Below are 23,847 nucleotides of genomic sequence, written 5' to 3' on the forward strand. Positions count from 1 at the left end.
CGAAAATGTACAAGTTATTTGTTTACTTTTATTTAAATACCTAAAGATACAGAGTATAGTGTTGGTAAGAATTCGAGTCCACTGAGTCTGAAATTTAAGAACTCAGCTCGTTTTTACGAGACTCTTTTAAGTCCCGAGTCGAGTCCTTTGTTGAGTCTTCTTTAAGGGCAACTCAAAAGGACTCGAGCCTTCGAATAAAGACTCCGTCAAAAATTTTATAGGTTTTTCCTAAATAACAGTAAATAAATTAGGCGTTATTGTATGATTTGTGTACCTAATTCATGAGTTTTACAGAAATACAATGCGTTTTGATTTTTTTAATAAATCAAGAGTTCGCTGAAAATGACTCAAGTCTAACAAGTTGAAAAGAACTCGAGTTTAGACTTAATTATAAGAGTCTCAAAAACTGAGTCGAGTCTTGAAGCAGAGGACTGAAAGGACTTGAGTCTTACCCAACACTAGCTACGGCACAATAAGTATTAGGTACTACCGTACAGAATTAAAATATTTTTTGTACTAACACTAATACATTTAAAGTATGTTTTATTGCAAATAAAGTGATTGATTGATTGATTGAATAAGGGATTTGTGCCTGAAATAAATAATTTAAAACTAAAATATCATACACTAGTGGCCGAGGCGGGAAAATAATAAAGTAATTTCAATAAAGCATATTTAGGCGAGATTCGGGTCGTAATATCACAGAATAAATAATAGTACTAACGTACAGAAAGGACACTTCCTACAAAACCGAAGTTTGACAGCGATTCAGGGTCGAACAATGCTGTCCCTTTCTAATATATGGCACTATCCCTTTCGGCTATTTAGGGTTGTCAAAATTCAAGCCATTATCTTATCTGTGGTCGTGCACGCAAAGGGACGTCAAGTCGTGTCAACCCTAATAATAGCTCTGAGCAATGCTAAGCCAAGGTTGCCCGAAGGGAGGAGTTTCGTACCCCTGATATTGGGACAGTAAAACAGCTGAAATATTAGAATGTTTTCATTTTAAATATTTTATAATTTTAATGTTAATGCAATTTACACATGCAGTTTTAGAAGTAATCAATTGACACATGTCCTCTTAGGCCCACTTGCACCAGTCCACTAACCCGGGGTTACCTGGTTAATCCTGGAGTTACCATGGTTACCAATACAATTTGACACTGGGTTAACGGTTTATCCTTTTCGACGCCGTGCCAAACACAAAAGCCGTCACTCGGACGCCACTTCACCGAAGTGTCACAACTGAAATTGAACTTTATGCATATGCATGTAGGTCTATGTTGCTCAGGCCGCGTAGCCAAGATGCCAATCGCTAACGCTCCGTAGCGATCGAAACGCAACTGTCACTGTCGCACTAATATGGAAGTGATAAAGAGACATAAAGCTTTTCGTTGTCGAAGCGATAGCGATTGTAACCTTGGCTAGGCCGGCTGTGGTCTGTGATCGATTAATCCAAACACGGATTGGACCTGCGGTGCGGATATATCGAACATTGGCCTCCAAAAGGTTAACCGCTTAACCCCGGGATAGTGAGACGGTGCAAGTGGGCCTTAATAAAAAAGTTTTGGTATATCTTTTTTGACAGGTGCATTAGTTTGTCTCTTTACAGTACTTGAGTCTCTGAATAGGGAATATTAGGCAAAGCTCTGCGTAGGTGGCACCTTTGTGGCACATACAGCAAACAAACCACATTGACACATCACACGTCACGTCAATCACATGGCCTTCCGCGAAACAAGAAAATCGAAATTTCGTTATTTAATCTCTCTATCACTCTTGCATATTCGAGCGATAAAGAGGCAGATAACTAAATTTCGATTTTCGCGTTTACCGGTAGGCCCTTGTTAACAAACCGCCATGGTGCATCAATGTCATATTTTATTGTCTGTGAAAACTTGTCAAAAACAGTTTAAGGCACAGTATGTATAAGTTAGTCTATGAATTTACTGAGTCGGTAGTGCTGCACTCTGGCGGCAGAACATTGCAGTAATATCCCCTATTGCTTTTGACATACTTCACATTTATATTTTCCAATATATTTAGTTAGTCGTATGGGTGACGCCCAAAGAGTATAATAATATATGTATAGGTGACGCCAACCTGTCAAGTTGTCAAAATCGTTGGATCAAATTTTAGTTTTGTCAACTATGAACGTCACACGTCTACATAAATAAAAGGTCATTGTATTTTCCCCAGTGTGTGCTCGTTTACGTGATTAATGGACCCGATAGAGTACACTTTTTTACGTACTATTTATTCAGAGACCATACTTTTATATCCGCAACGCAGGCTTCGTCAGGTAAACACAAATTTACAATCAGCTACAGGCATCATCACAAAAAACTACAGCGATAAAATCCGCAACAGGCTTCGTCAACTCAACTACTCTAAAAATACACATTAATAATATAATATTTACGTACTTCACGTTGGTATGGCTTTTTGCTGGTGTGTAAATGGGCGGTAGAGGAAGTGTCGCAGTCAAAAGTGTGAACTGGTCAAAAGAACTTTTAACCGACAAAAACAGGCAAAACTGCTTTTGACTGAGCATGTTGGTCAAAAGTAGTTTTACCTCGTCGAAAGACGAATCCAGCAACATAAAAACTAGTTTGATGTATTCAAAAGGTACTTAAATACAGTACATAGCGGCTCCCCTTTTTAAATATCTATCGTTAAATTTAAATAATTACTATTATTTAGCAGTGGCGCTAGTGAGCACGTTGATGGGCTCAGAATCAATTCACCTAATCCCCCAAACGTTTTTTTTACATATTTCATGTTGATAAGGTTTTTTTTACCCCTACATATTAGTTTATGCTTGTTTACAATACTCAAGTCTCTAAATTGTTCTTAACATACTTCACACTGATATGGTTATTTGCCAATGTGAACTCGTTTATGTGATTTCAAATTACCCAATTGAGTGATTTTTTTTCACATACTTCACATTGATATGGGTTTTCGCCAGTGTGGGATCGTTTATGTATTTTTAATATAGTCAATTGAGTAAACTTTTTTCACACACTTCACATTGAAATGGTTTTTCGCCAGTGTGGGATCGTTTATGTGATTTTAAACTACACAATTTAGTAAACTTTTTTTCACATACTTCACATTGATATGGTTTTTCACCAGTGTGGGAAAATTTATGTATTTTTAGACAACTCAATTGAGCAAACTTTTTTTCACACTCTTCACATTGATATGGTTTTTCACCAGTGTGGATTCGTTTATGTATTTTTAAATTACACGATTGGTTAAACTTTTTTTCACACACACCACACTGATATTATAGTTTTTCACCGGTGAGTAGCTAGATCAGTGCCCCAAACGCGTTAGTTCCGCGTAGCATTATTCCCGGTCGCATTTTTCCCCACTAGAGTTTGTTTTCGTTCATAGATGTCACCAGGCGTTCCTTTCTCTATAATTAATACTTTCCAAGTCGTTTTTTTCGCATTATTTTTATTTCTTAGGCGATAATAATTATTACCATGTGGTCTTACCGCACTGTTTCTTTTCAAAAAACATTTAGTTCACAACTTAGCTCGACGGGCTCCTATTTCTGGACGGTTTGCCCTTCGGGCATCTGAAGCTACCAACGAACCATCAAACGTTTATGCCGGCCTGTTGAAGGCACTATTCAGCTTGAACTTATGAAATTACGAAAAGAAATCAATATGTAGTTTCATTTTACACCTATGTTCTATACCTATATGATTAGATTGTAGATATAGACTTTGATAAGATAAGGTTAGCAATAAGAAATTATCAATTATACTTAACTATTTATCACATAAGTTTCAACAAGATTTTGTTAATGATTATGATTTCACGCTTTGGTTTCTACTTTATAAATTAATCAAAATAACGATTTGCAAATAAGAACTACTCAACATAACATATACCTAATAGTTATCCTTATCGTCACAAAAAAAATATATTCTACATTCAGTCTTACTTCTTATGGTAAAAGGAACAATGTTAAAACTAATGATGAGCGGGTGCGTCGCAAGACCAGCGCGCGCGTCCTCTCCCGTCGAAGTCTGCTGGCTTAGCCCTCATTCGCACGAGCGCTTTTTCAACGCGCGTTAAATAAGCGCTTGAATCCGTCCACACGCTAAATTCGATTTAACGCAAAATGTTACACGCTCGGTTCTCATATAAATCGACGAACTCTTTTCTTCTATTATGAACAAGGCGGTACTCATTAATACGAACAATATGAAAAAGGCGGCAGTTACATATATCTATCGATTATACACATGTATTCGGCGTACTATCAGCGTGTCACCTGTAAAATTTGATTTTGCCGCCTTTTTCTTGTGACAATTGACTGGCCACACTCTGTGAAACATTTACTTATGTTTTAATTCTTTAATACTTTTTCCCACAGCCAAAGATGAAAAATTATGTTCCCAAACCCTGGTATTGGGCGATACGAGATTTTTAAGGGTTTTAAGACCATAGTTTACTTTGACGTCCGAAAGTACAGTAACCACATTTTTTTTTGTTTGTGTCTTGCCTCACTGAATATGGCGGTTCAACGAGTAAGGGATCTTTGTCACTGCCGCCGCTAGACTCAATCAATTCACTTTCTTCTTCTTCCCTAAAGCCCCGCATTCACACTCCTACCTTGTAGTCCGGCTCGTTGGGTAGGATTGTGTATGGGGGTTGCGGACTACGAGCCGTCCTACAAACGGCTAAACGGTAGGACGGCTCGTAGTCCGCAACCCCCATACACCATCCTACCCAACGAGGCGGACTACAAGGTAGGAGTGTGAATGCGGGGCTTAATATTCACTTGGAGTATTTCCTTAGTCTGCTTTTTTTTTGCAGTAATATGCTCTCGAATTTTCACGCCATTTCTGTCTTTGTTTCTGCTGTTCATCTGTACTTTTATCTTTAATAGATACGACACGCTTATCTCTCTTTCTTTTTGCATAGTGTTCTTTTTGTTGTTCTTTTCTCAGTGCACGTAGTTTAGAATCTTTTTTTATTTTTTCATGACGTATTCGGCTAGCTCTCCTTTTGGCTTCTAAAATTTCTTCCCTGGTTTTATTTCGCGATTTTGATGTTTCCATAGCCTACAACAACATATATACTAAGTGAGTTATATCCAAATAATTGAAATATGTCTAAATATTATACCTATACATGTATATATATATAAAAGTATTAGATACAATCTTTTTTTAGAATAATAAGTTTTATTTTAAAAATTCAATTCAAATTTTATTTAGGAATCTAATGATTCCGTTAAATATCATTCTTCTGTTTTTATCATTCATCTGTCTGTATCATTCGTCTGTCTTTATCATTCGTCCGTCAGAAAATCGATGACATTCACGTTAATCGATTTGTGATTTTTAGGTTATCTAAAATTGTGTTTTTACCTTGCACACTTTTTACATGCCACTCTATTGCCAATGCACTCGGTACGTGTTTGCCATGCCCTTAGTAATGAAAACGTGTAAAGTTCCGCAGTAAATACATACTAACTAATGTATTCCTACATATTACAGAACCAGAAATAGCTGAAGTACTGCCAATTTTCCATGCCTTAACAGGATGCGACACGGTGTCTTCTTTTAATGGCAGAGGTAAAAAAAGTGCCTTTGATGCATGTAATGCCTCCCCTGAAGTAACTCGCGGATTCAAGGCATTGTTGGACGGAAAAATCGGAAAATTGGCAGAAGCGGATACTTTTATTCAGAAATTTATTATAACAATGTACGACCGGTAAGTATAAACTAGTTTGATACAATTCAGCGTACCTAAATAAAAAAAAATTGGGTCGTGTATGGGAGCGATCAGGGTTGGGCAGTATTTCAATTACATGTATTTGAAATACATTTTAGTATTTGGTATTTCAAATACTGCACTCACATGTATTTTGTATTCCAAATACTTTAAGCTTCAAAATACATTTCATTAAATTCTATGATCGTAAAATGGAATGTTTTTAGGGTTCCGTACCCAAAGGGTAAAACGGGACCCTATTACTAAGACTCCGCTGTCCTTCCGTTCGTCCGTCCGTCTGTCACCAGGCTGTATCTCACGAACCGTGATAGCTAGACAGTTGAAATTTTCACAGATGATGTATTTCTGTTGCCGCTATAACAACAAATACTAAATACAGAATAAAATAAAGGTTTAAGTGGGGCTCCCATACAACAAACGTGATTTTTGACCGAAGTTAAGCAACGTCGGGCGGGGTCAGTACTTGAATGGGTGACCTTTTTTTTTAAATATTATGTACGACTTGTACGAGGGCAAATAGGTACAATGCGCGAGCTATTCTGCGCGGAACTTTTTGTCAACGGCCAGGGGATAGGGTTATTGCAGTAGTTTCTGTCCATGCTCTAGTTTTCGACCACTTGACAGATTAGCAAATAATATATTTCATTTTTAATTTACTATTTGCGAAATATAATTTTTATATGTAGACAGATATATTGTTTCGACATTAAGGATTGAAATCAGTCCAAATTTGTGCAGCAATGTAGGTTTATATTGAAATTTCGTCAAGTAGACGAAAACTAGAGCTGGACGAAAACTAGCGCAATGATCCTATAAGTTTTTAGGAAAGGATATTCGTTAAAAAAAACTAAATGATTAAACAAAAAAAATTGAAAGGTATTTTGTATTTGAAATACATTACATTATTTTAAACACTCTAATTTGTATTTCAAATACCAGTCACCAAAGTAGTTTGTATTTGGTATATCAAATACTTTTAAAAATGTATTTTGTAATTTGTATTTGGAATACGTGGAAGCCAGTATTTTGCCCAACCCTGGGAGCGATGCATAACTGCTTCCAATACCACCAGCGTCGACAGAATGAAACCGCTCGAAAGCGCGTCCTCTCACATTGAAACTACTCGGCGTACTATTCGATTTTTGGTGTGGTTCGCGGGGGAGCGGGAAGTGAGCGAGCGGGACCGCAGATATAAAATCCATGAGTATAAGCAAGACAGTTGAATCGTAGCGAGGCAGAGGGGCATCGGTGTCTTTGAATCGGTTAGGATTTCCCATCACTAAATTGCGGCTGTGACGTCACAGCAGGTGGAAAAAATCGGCACGCTTGGTTTCGATATAAATCGACGAACTATTTTCTTCTATCTCGATTATTAAATAAAAAATAAAAATTATATATTTTCAGACAATTACAGTCCATAGTTGTTAGTGCTAACTTATAGGCTATGTTATGTCACAGTACAAATACCTACACTAAGTTACATAAATGAAATTTATTGTTCTCTGCATCAAGACAATCAAAACATGTCAGGATGTGAATAAGATAAGTAAATAATATGTGTAACGGATAGCGTTTTCTGAAAACTACTGCCATCTTGACTAGACCCTCAGTTGTAGCAAGTAACGCACCGCGAGGCCGACGTCGGGGCGGTGCGGGCGCTCCGGCCCCAGCACGAGCTCGTCCTTGACCACGTGCTCGGCGTACAGCTCGCCCAGCGCAGCCTCGCTCGTGTCGGCACCGTCGTCATACGCTGGCTCATCCTTCACACTTTGCATCTCTTCTTTCACTTCCTTTTTAAGGAGACCTGACAAAAAAAAGTTATTTTTATAAGACAGTTAATAAAACTGTTTGTAGTAGGTAACTATAGTCCGTTTTTTTAGCATTAGAAATATGGTAAACAATCTTGATGTGTCTTCTTTTTGAAAAACACGTTCTAAAAATAGGTCACGGCAAATATTTAACAATTATGAATATAATACGATCATTTATACTCTTCTGCTTTCATAAGTAATAGTTATTGATCTTTAAAAAGCATTTTTCAATTAAAAGACATGTCAAGATTGCTTACCTTCTTTCTAATGCTAAAAAAAAACAAACTATACTAATTGTCACTACTTTGAAAAATTCTCGTATCTTGCACTGCTACTCAGAGTTAAAACGCAGTAACTCTGTATGCATCCCATACATTAGTAACCACATTTTTGTTCTGGTTGACAGAACAAGATACGAGTTTTTTTTTAAAGTAGTGACGTTATGAGATAGAGGTTCCTACTCTTATCAGAAGAAACCGTCAAGTACAAGCCAGACCATGTCTAGTGTGGTTATCCGTACTTTAAAATACGCCATGTTCGCTGCACTTTTGTCGTATTCTATCATTTTTAATAGAAACTTACCGCGCACCGCGAGGCCGATACCGGGGCGGTGCTGGCGCTCCGTCCCCAGCACGAGCTCATCCTTGACCTCGTGCTCGGCGTACAGCTCGCCCAGCGCAGCCTCGCTCGTGTCGGCACCGTCGTCATACACTGGCTCATCCTTCACACTTTGCATCTCTTCTTTCACTTCCTTTTTAAGGAGACCTGACAAAAAAAAGTTATTTATAAGACAGTTAATAAAACTGTTTGTAGTAGGTAACTACTAATCGTCCCTACTTTCAAAAATTCTCGTATCTTGCATTGCTACTCAGAGTTAACACGCAGTAACTCTGTATGCATCCCATACATTTAGTAACCACAATTTTACAACAATAAGATACGAGTTTTTTTCAAAGTGGTGACGTAATGAGATAGAGGTTCCTACACTTATCAGAAGAAACCAGTCAAGTACGTGCCAGACCATGTCTAATGTGGGGTCCCATACCTTAACTTAACATACGCCATGTTTGAAAAATTTACAAAAGTGGCTTAACCGAGCCGATCTACTTAAAATAGTTTTCGTGGATTAACCTTTATTAAATATGTTTTTAAATTATATTGACACACCCAAATCAAGATATTGTAAAAACAACGCTATATCCTTCCCCGGCCAAACATTATCTCCATACCAAATTTCATCTAAATCAGTTCAACACTTCAACAGACAGACTAACAGACAGACAGAGTTACTATTGCATTTATAATATTGATAGGGATACTTAATGTATGGAGGTTTTCTATAATTTTTAGAGCATGTAATTTACATTCTATACACGGTGGCTAAAAAATAACTGCATTCCTGTTGCCAGGGAGGTTTTGGGATTATACTGAGTGACTTTAAAAAAGACTGTAAAAGTCGCTTAGTTTAGTCCCATAACCTTCCTAGCAACGGGAATGCACTTATTTTTTTAGCCAACCTGTATGTCATTTGTTATTGCTTGATAAATATGAGACTCTATTTTTACACTAAAATTTATACACATCCCATTGCTGGGCACAGGCCTCCATGAGACACGAGAGGAATAGAGCTGTAGCCCCACCAATATCTTGGGGACTTCATGTAGTATAAAGTTTCCTCATGGTGTTTTCCTTTAACGAAAACTGACTCGTAAATATCGAATGATATTCCGTACATACACGTAAATTCCGAACACACAAGCATTCAAAGACATCACAAGCAAAGACTGCTTTCAAAATCGCTGAGGAATTAGCTTGGCCTGACTCTAACTTATATTTAGACATTTTTTACTCAATTTACTCTAGTATAAAGTAACTGCTATTATATTACACACTACAGAAAATACTGCATGAGGTAATATTAAAGTGGAAATGTCTCAAAACTCACCATCCATGATTACCGATACCACGATTAAATTAAATTAGTTGATAAACTAATCGCTACAGCTACACTAGTCGCACCTTCACACGACGACTGGATGATAATTGAAATGGTAAGTTTAATAATCTGTGAAATGAAATAACCACGCACCACGCCAAAGCCCGGGAGGGTTAGGTGCGCGGTTATCTATGTTCGCATCTTTTGTTTTATCGCCCGCGATAAGACAATGTTCGCATCTTTTGTTTTGTTTTATACAAGTTGAAGTAAGCGTGTTATTTGTCGGCATGGTATAATAATATACTCCGCCTGGTACTCCATTCCCGTCTTTTCTAGGTCACCTAACTGACACGGGCTACGTCATCATGCGACAGCGCTATATGATAATATGCGATAGCGCTATATATAGCGGCCATGTTGTTGTGACGTAGGCCCGTGTCACTCTGGGAATGGAAGACCATGTTTTATTAGACTATGATTTGTCGGTATTAAATTGACACAAGGCAAGTAACGGGATATCGGGATTGGCACCTGTCAAAGCATTGTCAATGTCAAACATGAATCTAGTATATAACTGGATCTGGCATGAAAGGTGGGGGGAAGTGACCGAACAAGATAGTTTTAGGCCCCGTTCGCACGGCAGCTTTTTCAACGCGCGTTAAAAAAGCGTTTGAATGACACCAATGGATAACCATGTATGTATTCACACGAAGGCGATTTTTAAGCGCGGCGCTTTTTTATCGAGCACTGTTCGATTTTCGGCGTTGAGCGTTGGCGTCAAATTGAATAGAGCATACGGAACTCCGTGTATCTGTTCTCACAAGCGTTAAAAAAGCGCCGGCGCTGCTGTCAGTTGGCTGTCAAGTGTCAATTTTTGGTGTCAATCGTCAAGATTATTATTAGTATCACCTTAAAAATGTCAACTTATGCTAACAAATTCCTGAAATATTCAAGCTATATTCAAATAATACGTCGTAATAGCAAATAAAGTATGGCTTTGCTGAGATGCGTACGTGGCATTACGACTCACAAGTGATTTTTAAGCGTTCATATGAACACAAATATTGGAAACGGTAAAAAAGCGCCAACGTCGGGTTTTAACGCAACGCTTTTTAAGCTGTCGTGCGTATGGGGCCTTATGTATCTTTCAGTAGGAGTAGCAGCGAAAGAGCTATTATTGTTTGTCCTTGTCCCAGTCTCACATTTTATTTGTTCCTCACCGTAAATTTAGTATGGATTATAGTGGGCAACAAATAAATTCGACCAATCATAGTGTCGCATTGCGTATGTTTTGTCCCTCACGGAGGCACGCGTATACCACTATAGGATCCTACCTTCTATGTTACGAGCTCAAGGCTCGCTCAAGGCGAACACGAGACGAGCCGCGAGCCGAGCCACGACCCGCGAATGTTACTAAGCTTTTATATATTTGTAGCTGGTAACATTTAGATGACAGATACATTTGTTTGGCGTTTGGCGCTATTGTTTAGTCCGTTCCGTTAGTCGAGAACAATGGGCAATGTGAGAACAATGGACAAGACAATGGTGATTGAAAGAACAAGTTTGTGCAAGTAGAAGTAGACATAGTGTGTTGAACCTGATCCCTGGATCCTGAAAAGCTGATTAACTGGAGTTAATATTGGACTAGGTAAATATATAACAGTCACAGCAAAAGTTCTGATCATAGTAATTAAATTACGAATACAGGTAAATGGGATCCCAAGTGCTATGTATATCATATTCATTGTAGTATTACCATACAATTACTTATTCTTTGGTATTACTCTGAGGCAAAAACTCTGGAGTTAACCTTTATAGTCCGGTTTTTAGCATTAGAAAAAGACCACGCGATCTTGACTTGTATTTTAATTAAAAAACGCTTTTTAATAATCAGTAACTATTACTTATGAAAGCAAAAGAACTTATATAATCGTATATGACTTATTTTACAAAAGTGTTTTTCAATTAAAAGACACCTCAAGATTGTTAACCTTTCTTCTAATGCTAAAAATCGAATTATAAGGTAAACGTACTAGTGCTCGACATGCTAATGCCCAATAGATGACACCTTGCTGTCACCTCTATTGACAATGACTTAAATTTCAAGATGACATGTACTGGGACCGTGTTGAATACCAGTGCCTATATTTCAGTGGTTATATTTCATTTTATCAACAGGCGGTGGATATAATCCAGGCACCAGAGGAAAATTATCACATTATAGCAAAGCAGATGACAGGACGTTCAGGTAGGACTTGGAAATTATAATGAACCACCAACATGTTAACGCCAAACCTAGGTTGATAGGAAATTCACTGTCAACCGTAGGACCAATATACATAATGCATAATAAATATAATAAAATAAAATAAAAAAGCCTTAAGCACTTTGAATAAACCTAGTTAAGTTACATATTGCATATCAAGAACAATTCTTTGATAAATAAGAAAGTAATACTGCTTAAATGAAGTCTTAAGTAATAAAAAAAAAAAAACATTAAAACTAACTATGAATTAAAGATTTAAAAACTAAACTAAAATTAAAATAAACCTACTTAAAAATTTAACTAATACTTATAATATTATATAAAAACTAAACTATACTAATAAAATATATAAAAATAAAAAGAAGTTATAAAGAGAATACCCCTTCTAGAACCTCCGCCTGCGGCATTGAGCCCATAACGCTGGCTGCGTTACCTGTCTGTATTGCCAGCGATATGCGCTGGGAGAGGTAAGCGCCAGCCCTATGGTCTCCCGAAGCGTCGACCAGCCGTGTCGCAGAGATAAATAAAGTGATAAATTAGTTTTAAGTAATATTGCTGTGTGCATTAGACCCCTTCTGGGTGAAGGCCTCCTCCATCGATTTCCACTTGTCTCTATCCTTTGCTATTTGGATCCAGTTTAGTCCTGCAGTTTTTTAATGTCTTCGTCCCATCTTGCATTGTACATGGTTTGCCACCCTATTGATAGGTGCAAACCATAATAAATATAGTATTTCTTTATCCCTCTTTGTGCTTTGGCGTCAACAACCGTAGGCATGTTACGTGGCAGGCCCTATGGTGGCGTTGCCCTTCTGTGGCGAAAACGCGTATTTCGTGATGTGCCTTTGTTAGCTATGACAACCCGCATGTTTGTGCAATTAAATAGTTATCTAAAAGCGCCACATACTGGTTGTAAGATTTGTAAGTATATATATGCGTACAGACAATCATAGCAACAGTGGAGTTCAAGGATTGTCTCGGTGAGTGCTATCACTACACCTTATAAAACAAAGTCCCCCGCTGCGTCTGACTGTATGTATGTTCGCGATAAACTCAAAAACGACTGAATGGATTTTCATGGGGTTTTCACTTATCAATATAGTATTCTTGAGGAAGGTTTAGGTGGATAATTTGTTAACCCGTGCGAAACCGTGGCGGGTCACGGAAATTTTGATATTTACCAGTCGCTTTTCGGTGAAGGAAAAACATCATGAGGAAACCGGACTAATCCCAATAATGCCTAGATTCCCCTTTGGGTTGGAAGGTCAGATGGCAGTCGCTTTCGTAAAAACTAGTGCCTACGTCAATTCTTGGGATTAGTTGTCAAGCGGACCCCAGGCTCCCATGAGCCGTGGCAAAATGCCGGGATAACGCGAGGAAGAAGAAGAAGAAGAAGAAGAAATATAATAGTTTCTAAGGCAAACTTTTGACCACGAGGGAGAGAAGGGTATGTAAATGAAAGAAAACTCGCAGTATACTATTAATAAATAATATTTACAACTTAATTGCACAATACAATCACACTAGCTTGCTAACATCAATTATTTATATTTAGAGTCAGACCAAGAATAGTCTGCAGCGGATTTGATAGCCCACGCAGTGCAAGTGTTATTTTAAACGTCAAACTTCTATGACATTATGACGTATAAATGACACTTGCACTGCGTGGGCAATCAAATCCGCTGCAGCCTTTTTTTGGTCCGACTCTAGGTACTTACTATCATACTAACATTGTGTTTTTTTTAACCATACCTAATTACGAAGAGTTACGTACCACTTTTGCAACATGCAACATTTTAAAGGGGCCCACTGATTACCAGTCCGCCGGACGATGTCGGCCTGTCAGTTAGAAGCAACATTTGACAGCTCCGAACAACTGACAGGCTGATATCATCCGGCGAACTGGTTATCTGTGGGCCCATTATGGCTTCTACAGATTATATATTTTGACTTGCTTCCGATTATTGTTGCCCACGCCTCTAAAGACTCCAGTACACAGTGGTCAAGAATGGTCCATGCCAAGCCATGCTTTGCAATGCGGAACTGTAGGCCTATATCACGTAGATGTTCACACAATGGTGCATATACATATACATGCGTATACATACATGTTGTGTATATTCACAACAGCGGGTCTCTGATTTATATAAATCTATAAACTGAAAAGTCTCTTCATTGCTCCACGATAATGACATTTTGGGCTATCAACATTTAATCAAGCGGTCAAAAATTCAAGCTGTCAGTGAAGTGATAAACTAAACAAACAATGGCGACTGTGTGAACACCACAGGCCACGGTACGCCACGATTCCTTTGAAGTGTGCCAAAAAAAACCGACAACTTCCCGATTGCCCACCACGGCTGACAACTGACGGCCAGTCGTCCGCCATTGTATACCATTGTACCCTGTACACAATGGCGATGGCGTGGCATGGCCCATCCTTTACCACTGTATACTGGGGCCTTAACATGGCATAAATTGAACGTTTACGTTTCACGACGATTTCAAACATGCGATATAAAATAGTAGAAATTAAATAAAATGGAACTAAAAAAATTCCATACTAATTTGTTGCCCTGTTAAAACATTTTACGTCAAAAATGAGACAGTTACGTAGGAAGTGGCGCCCTCTATAATTTTTTACAATTTCTTGTTGGACCATAATTATGTTTTTATTATTACCTATTTAAGAAAAACAGTAAGTTGTTATTTTAAATTTTAACAAATATAATGTACGGTTGAAAACCGCGTCAAAAGAAAAGTCCAAATCATGTCGGTTAAGTTTGATCAACAATAACTACGGAAGCATAAACGAGTGGCATGTTGGCTATGCACCCTGGTTTTAATATAATCTACACTCCGCTGGCAGCTAGCTCTCGCCGGCGCCGGGGCAGCGGCTTGACCTTCATGTGCACGTACTTGATGCTGACAAGGAACCGGATTGGGTGAAGGTTTTGTTGCAGATTTGGCACTCGTAGGGTTTCTCACCTGTGTGTACCTAGAACAAACAAGAATTTATTAGGACATGACCGTGAAAATCAGTCATCAGCTTTCTAGCGTTGCCCTGGTTTTTTTATATTCGCATCGGGCAAGAAACTTGTGACCTTTTGGAACACCGGTTCGACCGCTCTTGCAACCGAGTTATATCCTTAGAGCATTTAACAACTGGAGACGTCTTATCTTCTTCTTCTTTTATTTTAGTGGCGGTCTGGCCAAACAAGTTGGCACAAATTTGCCAACGTCTTATCTGTGTAAGACGTCTTCAGTTGTTGTCTGACGAGTCTAAACTTTGCCTTTGAAACTATTATATTTATTTTCGAAGGTTATTATTATCCGAAGTTCTCTTTTAATATATTTACATGTAAATATATTTACTTAAGATCAAGAGGGGTGAAAGAAACAGTTTATTTCGGTCGGGACAAAAGAAAGCGGTAGGTATACGGGGTAGGTATACGTATGTTTTAGGTTAGTTATATTTATCATTTAATTTTTTATTCAAAGAGCATAACTCAATATTGTACACTGTAAGTAAAATATGCACCACATTTTTAGTGGTGTATACGTCAAGAGTAATAAAAATGCTTAAAATAAATTATTACAATACAACATCAATTAAACACTAACGGATACATTTTACAATATGTACAAAACTTAAGAAACTAAAACCCGGTCTGAGCCATGCCGGGTCCAAAGGTCCCCATCACACTAACATCATTTAATTTGGTTTTATATCTGTAAGTATCTCTAACTGTATATTTTTCTTACGAGTGTTTCTCTTGCCCTATGATTTCAAATGTGGTGGGATAACCACATACAACTTTAAATCATTTAGCAATTACTTTGCTTCGTGTCAATTTAATACGGACAAATAACACGCTTACCCGAGAAAGATGTATCCATTGTATAAAACAAAACAAAAGATGCGAACTTTGTCTTATCGCGGGCGACAAAACAAAAGATGCGAACATAGATAACACCCTCCCTCCCGGGCTTTGGCGTGGTGCGTGGTCATTTCATTTCACAGATTACTAAACTTACCATTTCATTCATCATCCAGTCGTCGTTGTGTAAAGGTGTGACTAGTGTAGTGAGTAGTTTATAAACTAAACATTTAATCATAGGCTATTCGTTGGTGTGTTGTTAATAGTTGGTACTGTGGACGATGGCGGGCAGTGGGCAGTGGATCAAGGTGGAACCTGACTCTGACGTCATGGATTTTGGTGAGTAAAATTGAGTTACTCCCACTAGTTACCACCAAGTTCAAGTTCTTGGTTGCCTAGTAGAGAATGCCTTCTGGCATTAAGTCCGCCATTTGTACTCTTCATTTATTGTGCAATAAAGTTTAAATAAATAAATAAGTTCTTGCCAGTGGTAGTTACCACCAATTCCCAGTAGTTACCACTGGTAAAAACTTGGTGATAACTAGTGGGAATAACCCGTAAAATTAAAACTAAAATATTACTTTGCTAATCCGCGAAATGCTAACGTGCTAATCAATCAGCACTGATTGATTGGATTTGCGCAAAGTAACGCCAGAATCGCCAGATTCTATTCATGATTATGGTGTGGTGAGGTTTGAGACATGTCCACTTTAATATTACTACATACAGTTCCTTTAGTCGTGAGTAATATAATAGCAGTTAGTTTATACTAGAGTAAATTCATTAGTTCATTTTTGCTTGTATGGCTTTTTGTATTGTATGGAGGTACGGAACTCTACATTAGACGGGGTCTGGCACCCTTCTTGACCGGTTTTTAGGGCTCCGTACCCAAATGGTAAAAACGGGACCCTGTTACTAAGACTCCGCTGTCCATCCGTATGTCGGTGACAGGCTGTATCTCATGGTCCGTGATAGCTAGGCAGTTGAAATTTTCACAGATGATGTATTTCTGTTGTCGCTATAACAACAAATACTAAAAGAGAATATAATAAATATCGTCGGGTGACAAGCAAAAGTCACTAAGTACCGCCACAACTCACAAGTTCATAGCCATAGTGAACCATATTAGTACTAAAAGAAGGTCGATTAGTGTTTAATTTTTTTTAGTAATTAGAGACTTGCTTGTCATCTGACGATATGGTAAGTGGGGCTCCCATACAACAAACGTGCATTTTTGCCGTTTTTTGCGTAATGGTACGGAACCCTTCGTGCGCGAGTCCGACTCGCACATGGCCGGTTTTTTTTAATGCCTTAGCAACGTTTTATTTCTGATGACTGTAGGAACCTCTATCTCATTAGTACAAACCTAATACATACAGTTTAATTATTTGTCTGATAAAATAACTCTTTTTGTCAGCTCTTGTTAAAACGGAAGTGAAAGAAGAGATGCAACGTGTGAAGGATGAGCCAATGTACGACGACAGTGCCGAAACGACCGAGGCTGCGCTGGGCGAGCTGTACGCCGATCACGTGGTCAAGGACGAGCTCGTGCTGGGGCCGGAGCGCCCGCACCGCCCCGATGTTGGCCTCGTGGTGCGCGGTAAGTCACGGGGGGGGGGCTATCTTTTCCACATATTATAGTTATTTACGATTATCTGAGCGTTTTGTTTCGGTTTCTACAAATGACTTTTACCTGGGCTAGGAACCCTAATATGTTTTTCACCACACCAGCTCGGAAAGGCTTAGTTTGCTGGTAGAATTGACTTTTAAATGATGATTTTCGATGATAAATGTTTAATAACATTCATTTGGATTTGATTTGGTTTGACTTTATTTGATATTTTACATTTAATATTTGCTTCGGGTAGGTGTGGTGAAAAATTTTGTGTTTCACTCTTGTTTAACCCTCGTGCTTTGAAACTCTCGCAACGCTCAATATTCCATTTTTCGAACCACTCGCTACGCTCGTGGTTCAATTTTGGAATCTTTCGCTTGCTCGGTTATCAAAATTAGCACGAGCGGTTAAACAACAACTTTGCCCCCGAGTGAAACAAATAACTATTGATGTTGTCGTGGATTTAGGAGCAGAAATACGAGTATAAAAGTTGTCATTTCAGAATTACACCTAATGGCAATTTGCGACTAACAAATCTCGACTAGCTTTCGGCTGTCCCCGAACTGTGGGTATTTGTGCCCTGGCAATACTAACTAATACGTTCACGTAAATTATAATGGCAATACAAAATATGATAAAGACATATACGTTTTCGTAGCATAAACGAGTGTTTGAGAAAAATCAACAGATAAGTCTGTAACAGATTAATAATTAATAAGTGTTCCGTTAACAAAGTTTTGTACGGAACACTAATAAATGTAACTTCTACTTGCTGTAAATTATCGATAAATTTTAAGAACGCAAACCAATTACAATCTGGTACATAATATCTTTACTATTTAACTTCAGCGCTCCTGAGTCTATAAATAATTTATTTACATACAATATATATACAGTGGTACTACTAAACGAAATTAATAACTAGCTTAAATCTAAAATAGGCCCTTGAGGCATTGTACCAAGGATGCTGGCGGCATTTCCTCGCTGTATCGCAATGCTGATACGTTGTGCGAGGTAGCCGCCAGCTAGGGCTTCCAATACCGGGATCCCGGGATCCCGAAATACCGGGATCCCGTCTGTTTAAACAGATTTTTCAATACCGGTATTTTTTAATGAAATACCGGGATCCCGGTATTTTCAAAAACAAGGAAAATGTGCCTATTATAACGTTTAAAATCTATTAAAATGGTCAAATTCGGCTGTATCAAGAAGATAACTTGCCAATTTAATTAAAGAAGATCATTTAATTGAAACAAGATCTGTGCATATGCGTTAGATAAATATTTGGTGAGGAATTCTGATGTTCAGGATATATTAAGGGGCTACCCCACGCGAATGACCTTCGATCTGAATCCCTTAGTTTTCTATTTTTTTTTTGTAGCTTATTATATTAACAACAACAGCTTGAAGCAATATATAGTGCCAAACGTAATTCAAGACCAAAAAAAGTAAGAAAATGTTGCCACTTTTTACTAGCGCGTCTTGTATTTATGCAAAAATAAGTATATAAAAGTACTTTTTTAAACCGCAGGAGTAAAATTACTAATACATAAATTATCTTAGCGTGATTATTTATCAAAAGGAATTTACTATTTTACAAACAAATGATTGCAGTGGCAACATTGTCTTACTTTTTTTGGTCTTGAATGACGTTTTGCAGTTTAGTATCCTCTATATTTACTTCAAAGTTCATTGCCTTCGAGATATTTGGCATCAAAGTTGAACAATTTTAGGCTAAAAACTAGTTTTCTGGCCATAACTTTTGTGTTAATTAGTTTAAAATGAAAACCCTGGACACGTTTCTCGAGACGTCAAAGACGAACCCAAATATTTAGATTACGTACATGTAATTGTAAGATTCTTCACTGCAAACTAGATACGAAAAAAGTGTTTTTTTTAGAAAAAAATAGGAGATTCGATTCAAAACTTGTCAAAAATGTCGGGTAGCCCCTTAATATAATTAGTTCTTAAAATTTTATCAAAAAGTAGAAAGAAATTAACTGTAATGGCATACGAATTTTTGGTGCCAAAGAATATTTATTGGCTGATTATTAGGTTGAACTAAAAATGTGACTTGTGAAGTCAACAAGGCGGATAAAATGATTGCCAACCTGGAAGGTTCACATAATTATTGCAGATGGCGATTATTGTTTAATATCCTAAGCTAAGGACATACATATCTGGTGTAAAAGTGAGCCTTTAAAAAAAAACTCTAATTTTTTAAGCCATTCATAGTCAATACCGGGATCCCGGGATCCCGGTATTGATGAAGACAGTTTCGGTATTAATACCGGTATTGAAAGAAGTCCGGTATTTGGAAGCCCTACCGCCAGCTCTTCGGTCACCAGTTACGTCGCTTCGCGATTTCTGCGAAAAAGAGTGTGTTCATGACTGTTGCTCTTCGAGCAACACGGAAGGGTGTCGGCATTCGCACTATTTCCCCTCTGCCTAGGTACAAGATCAACTGATCTAGCGCGGGTAATAAAACTACTTGCGCTCGGATTTTACACTAGACCCAATTCAGACGCGCGCGTGTACACAGCAGCAGAAGAAATGCCTAATTGCTCGGTTTTTTGTTGTAAAAAGAGGTCGGGGACATCAAACTTACAAAAAGAAGGTGTTACATTTCACATGTAATATTTTTTTTACATATCATATGTTTAATTACATTTAAACACAATGATTATATTTTAGTCTCATGTAATTGTTGGATTTATCGATTTTGCTCGCCCAGTACAAATTGCGGATCGGTCGAGCGACAAATCCGACTTCTCAACTTTCAGAATACAATAAAATTCTTCGACGAAAATGTGTTAGTGTGCGTGTTGTGACACTTGTGACTCGTCCGTACACAAAAAGAGATCGAGGTTTGCAAGATTTGTCTTTGACGTGTGTCATTTTCTATGTGTTTGTGTCGTCAATACAGATTGGATTTTGCATGTAAGTGTGTGAGAAGTCCGACTGTGTGCACCTTTCCCCCCGCAAAAAATGGCAGAAAGATTTGTACGGTAAGATATCGCTTGGGCCCCACCCTTCCGACGTGTCGGAAGCCGGTGTTGCTCGAAGCTGTCGCATGATAGAAAAAAATCATGAACATAAGTCTAAAATGCAGTTTATAAAATAGTAATATATTTTGCACAAAAAGTAAAGATTATGATAATTATTTCTAAAAATGAACAATATTATGTTTGAGGGAACAACTCAGCAATTACTTTTTTATTAGAGTCAGTCCATTAAAAGTCTGCAGCCGATTTGATAGCCCACGCAGTGCACGTGTTATTTTAAACGTCAAATCTCTATGAAATTATGACGTATAAATGACACTTGCACTGCGTGGGCTATCAAATCCGCTGCAGACTTTTCTTGGTCCGACTCTATTAAAACGCACACAAAAAATAAACATTCAAAACATGACATCCACGATCCCGAGCACGCACATTCATCTCGCTCACGCTTACGGTCAGTGAGAGCGAAAGAAGAACACGAACATACTCTAATGGACCATTATATTAGATATTTCTTTCGGTAATTTAACCATTTTGAAATATGAAAAAAGTAATTTTTTAATCATAAGAGAAAAGGACGCATTCCCAGTTACGCGCTACGTTGCCATTCCGCTTCAAAACGATAACGTGTTCGTAACCTTTACGTTTGTCTACAAGTAGCCAATAATAGAAAATATATAATAAAACTTGTCAACTTTGACAGTAATGACAGTAACATTGTGCGAATAAGTTGGCATGTTTCGCCGTCATGTTAATATGTTAAAACAGCCCCGTGGCTCCAATCATAGATTGTAATATGACTAAGTAACAGTTAGATTACCATGATTTGAGTTCTAATCCCGACCCGGCCAAGACTCCCCTATATCTTTCATTTTTAATTTATTTTATTTCATCTTTTTGGTAATTTTATTAGCCTAATTTTTTTAAGTAAGTATGTAGTATTCGACTTTTTTATATATTACCTATGATTTCAATACAATTTAGGAAACCTTTATTTTATTTCGTCGATAGTTAACTTCTTATGTATTCCGCTATCCTAATTAGCCTCATGACTAGACGCATTCGCGACTCTCTCACTCAATTGATAATAATAATGCGCGAGCACTCGAGCCTGAGGAAGTACCCTCGACGGGCCCGAAACCTGTCGCCAATAGCGACTAAAAATACAACTGAGTGAATGTTATATATGTTATATATGTGAACTGGTGTGTGAACTGGTCAAAAGAACTTTTAACCGACAAAAACAGGCAAAACTGCTTTTGACTGAGCATGTTGGTCAAAAGTAGTTTTACCTGAAAATCATTGGTTAATAGTAATTGTGACTGTTACTATCAGAGATAGGTAGGTTAGGGTTATTTTTTTTTGCTACGCCCTAAAAACGAAACTGCTGCCAGAAATAGGTATGATTTTCAGGTAAAACTACTTTTGACCAACATGCTCAGTCAAAAGCAGTTTTGCCTGTTTTTGTCGGTTAAAAGTTCTTTTGACCAGTTCACACTTTTGACTGCAACATATACATATTTTATAATATAAGTATATAACTCACGAAAGTATAATTTCGAAGAATAACATACGCTTAAAATAATTCAAAAGAGAATGTTAAAAATATAAAATAATAAAAATTGGCATCGTCGGGATTTGAATCCTGTATCTTAGCTACTATCTGCATTTTTTTCAAACCAGTGTACACGGGTGCCACGAGCACATGACAATAAATGTCTGAAAATATCAGTTGGTTCTAAGTGCCTTGTCAAAGTCTCAATCGTTGCTCGAACAAGAATTTCAATTTAATTTCCAATCTTTCTTCAACAATAAACATTTCATCCGCTGCGCCCTCTAATTTGCTTTACTGTAACATTACGAATCTGCTGACATTTCACACTGACTTTAAGTACGTAAGTGTGCGTGAATGCAACATATTGCAATATTTTGCAGTTTTTACAGATTTTTGATGAAATGAGACACTGTTGAGTGTAAATACATATATCGATTTAGACGTCATATTTTTTGTGGTCGTCGGTAAATATCAACACGTCTTAAAAATGTTTGGATTTTGGAAACGATAGTGATAATTCGAAAATTGTGCACAGTCACGCCATCTTTTGGTGGTTAGTCGGCAGGACAGCCCTAGACATCCACCTAAAGGTAACATCGATAACAAACATGTCGATATTTCATTTTGTCAATCACTTTATTTTGCCACAATAACTACTATGTCTGATCAGTGTGATGATAACATTTTCACAGATGGGGCAGTCGGTGACACAGGTGGGTGTCCGCTGGCTTTGGATCGCGGCGGAGCACAGCTCGCGCGGGTCTCCACCGAGCGGCTCGAGCGTTGCGACGACGCCACATCACACCACGTGCTAAGCGAGACCAAGAGCGCGCAAATGCTCACTGAACACAATTCACCACTGAGTGGTGAAAAGCAACATAAACAAATGCACAGTGGTGAAAAATCATATCCATGTGAAATATGTGAAAAAAAGTTTAGACGATTAGTTGAATTAAGCATTCATACACGAGTCCACACCGGCGAAAAACCATATCAGTGTGAAGTATGTCAAAAAAGGTTTACTCAATCGAGTCAAGTAAAAATACATAAACGATGCCACACTGGCGAAAAACCATATCAATGTGAAGTGTGTGAAAAGAAGTTTACCCAATCGAGTCAATTAAAATCACATAAACGATCCCACACTGGTGAAAAACCATATCAATGTGAAATATGTCAAAAGCAATTCAGCGACCCGAGTCATGTAAAGATTCATAAACTATTACACACTGGCGAAAAACCATATCAATGTGAACTTTGTGAAAAAAGATTCACTCAATTGGGTAATTTAAAAAAACATAAACGATCCCACACTGGCGAAAAACCATACCAATGTGAACTGTGTGAAAAAAGATTCACTAACTCGAATACTTTAAAATTACACAATCGTTTACACACTGGTGAGAAACCATATCAATGTGAAGTGTGTGAAAAAAAATTCACTCAATTGGGTAGTTTAAAAAGACATAAACGACATCACGTTGGCGAATAACTATATCAGTGTGAAGTATATAAAGAACAATTCAGAGAGTTGAGTATTGCTATCAAGCTAATACAGCGAGCATTTTCCAACATTAAGGAATATTTTGAATGAATACGATGGTGATCATATTGTATAACACATAGCTTTTAAGTCACGAAACTAGTTAATATAGATACTAACTTAAATATCTATTAGTCTAGGTAGTACCTAACCAATTAGTTTAAGACAATTTGCATAGTTAATATAGGTATTAAGGGGCTACTTGCGGTTTTTATCGATTTTTGACAAGTTTTGAATCGTATCTCCTACATTTGCACTACAGATAGATTTATAAGACCGATAGCCGTTTTATCGGTTCTTCATCTTCATTCTTGTCTACCGGATTTTGAGAAAAAATAATACTTATTTTTTATGATTTTTTTTAACATTGTCTAAAAAACACTTTTCGTAACTCGATTGCTGTGAAGGATCTTACATATTTGGGTCCGTCTTAGACGTCTCGGGAAACGTTATAACTAATTAACAAACCAGTTTT

General features: G+C 37.6%; 3 protein-coding genes across 3 annotated transcripts in view; 1 reads left to right on the forward strand and 2 right to left on the reverse strand.

The window, feature by feature from the left end:
- Positions 1-3,755: 3,755 nt before the first annotated feature.
- On the reverse strand, positions 3,756-9,793 carry LOC134802254 (nucleolar protein 58-like). Its single transcript, XM_063774840.1, has 4 exons — positions 9,520-9,793; positions 8,157-8,339; positions 7,392-7,567; positions 3,756-5,087 (listed from the first exon to the last, which is right to left on the reverse strand). The coding sequence occupies exons 1-4, from the start codon at positions 9,524-9,526 to the stop codon at positions 4,818-4,820; spliced, it is 636 nt and encodes a 211-aa protein (XP_063630910.1). The 5' UTR covers positions 9,527-9,793; the 3' UTR covers positions 3,756-4,817.
- Positions 9,794-14,206: 4,413 nt separating this feature from the next.
- The window catches only part of LOC134802352 (zinc finger protein ZFP2-like), a 52,509-nt gene continuing 42,868 nt past the window's right edge, over positions 14,207-23,847 (reverse strand). Inside the window, exon 12 of the mRNA XM_063774973.1 lies at positions 14,207-14,771. Coding sequence (XP_063631043.1) covers positions 14,679-14,771 — 93 coding nt within the window. The 3' untranslated portion in view covers positions 14,207-14,678. The remainder of the gene's footprint in view (positions 14,772-23,847) is intronic.
- LOC134802428 (zinc finger protein 239-like) lies at positions 17,098-23,483 on the forward strand. Its single transcript, XM_063775088.1, has 2 exons — positions 17,098-17,254; positions 22,522-23,483. Exons 1-2 carry the CDS (start codon positions 17,101-17,103, stop codon positions 23,319-23,321), a joined length of 954 nt encoding a protein of 317 aa, XP_063631158.1. The 5' UTR covers positions 17,098-17,100; the 3' UTR covers positions 23,322-23,483.

This window comes from Cydia splendana, chromosome 24 (genome assembly GCF_910591565.1).
Source record: "Cydia splendana chromosome 24, ilCydSple1.2, whole genome shotgun sequence".
In the NCBI taxonomy this organism is placed as follows: Eukaryota; Metazoa; Arthropoda; class Insecta; order Lepidoptera; family Tortricidae; genus Cydia; species Cydia splendana.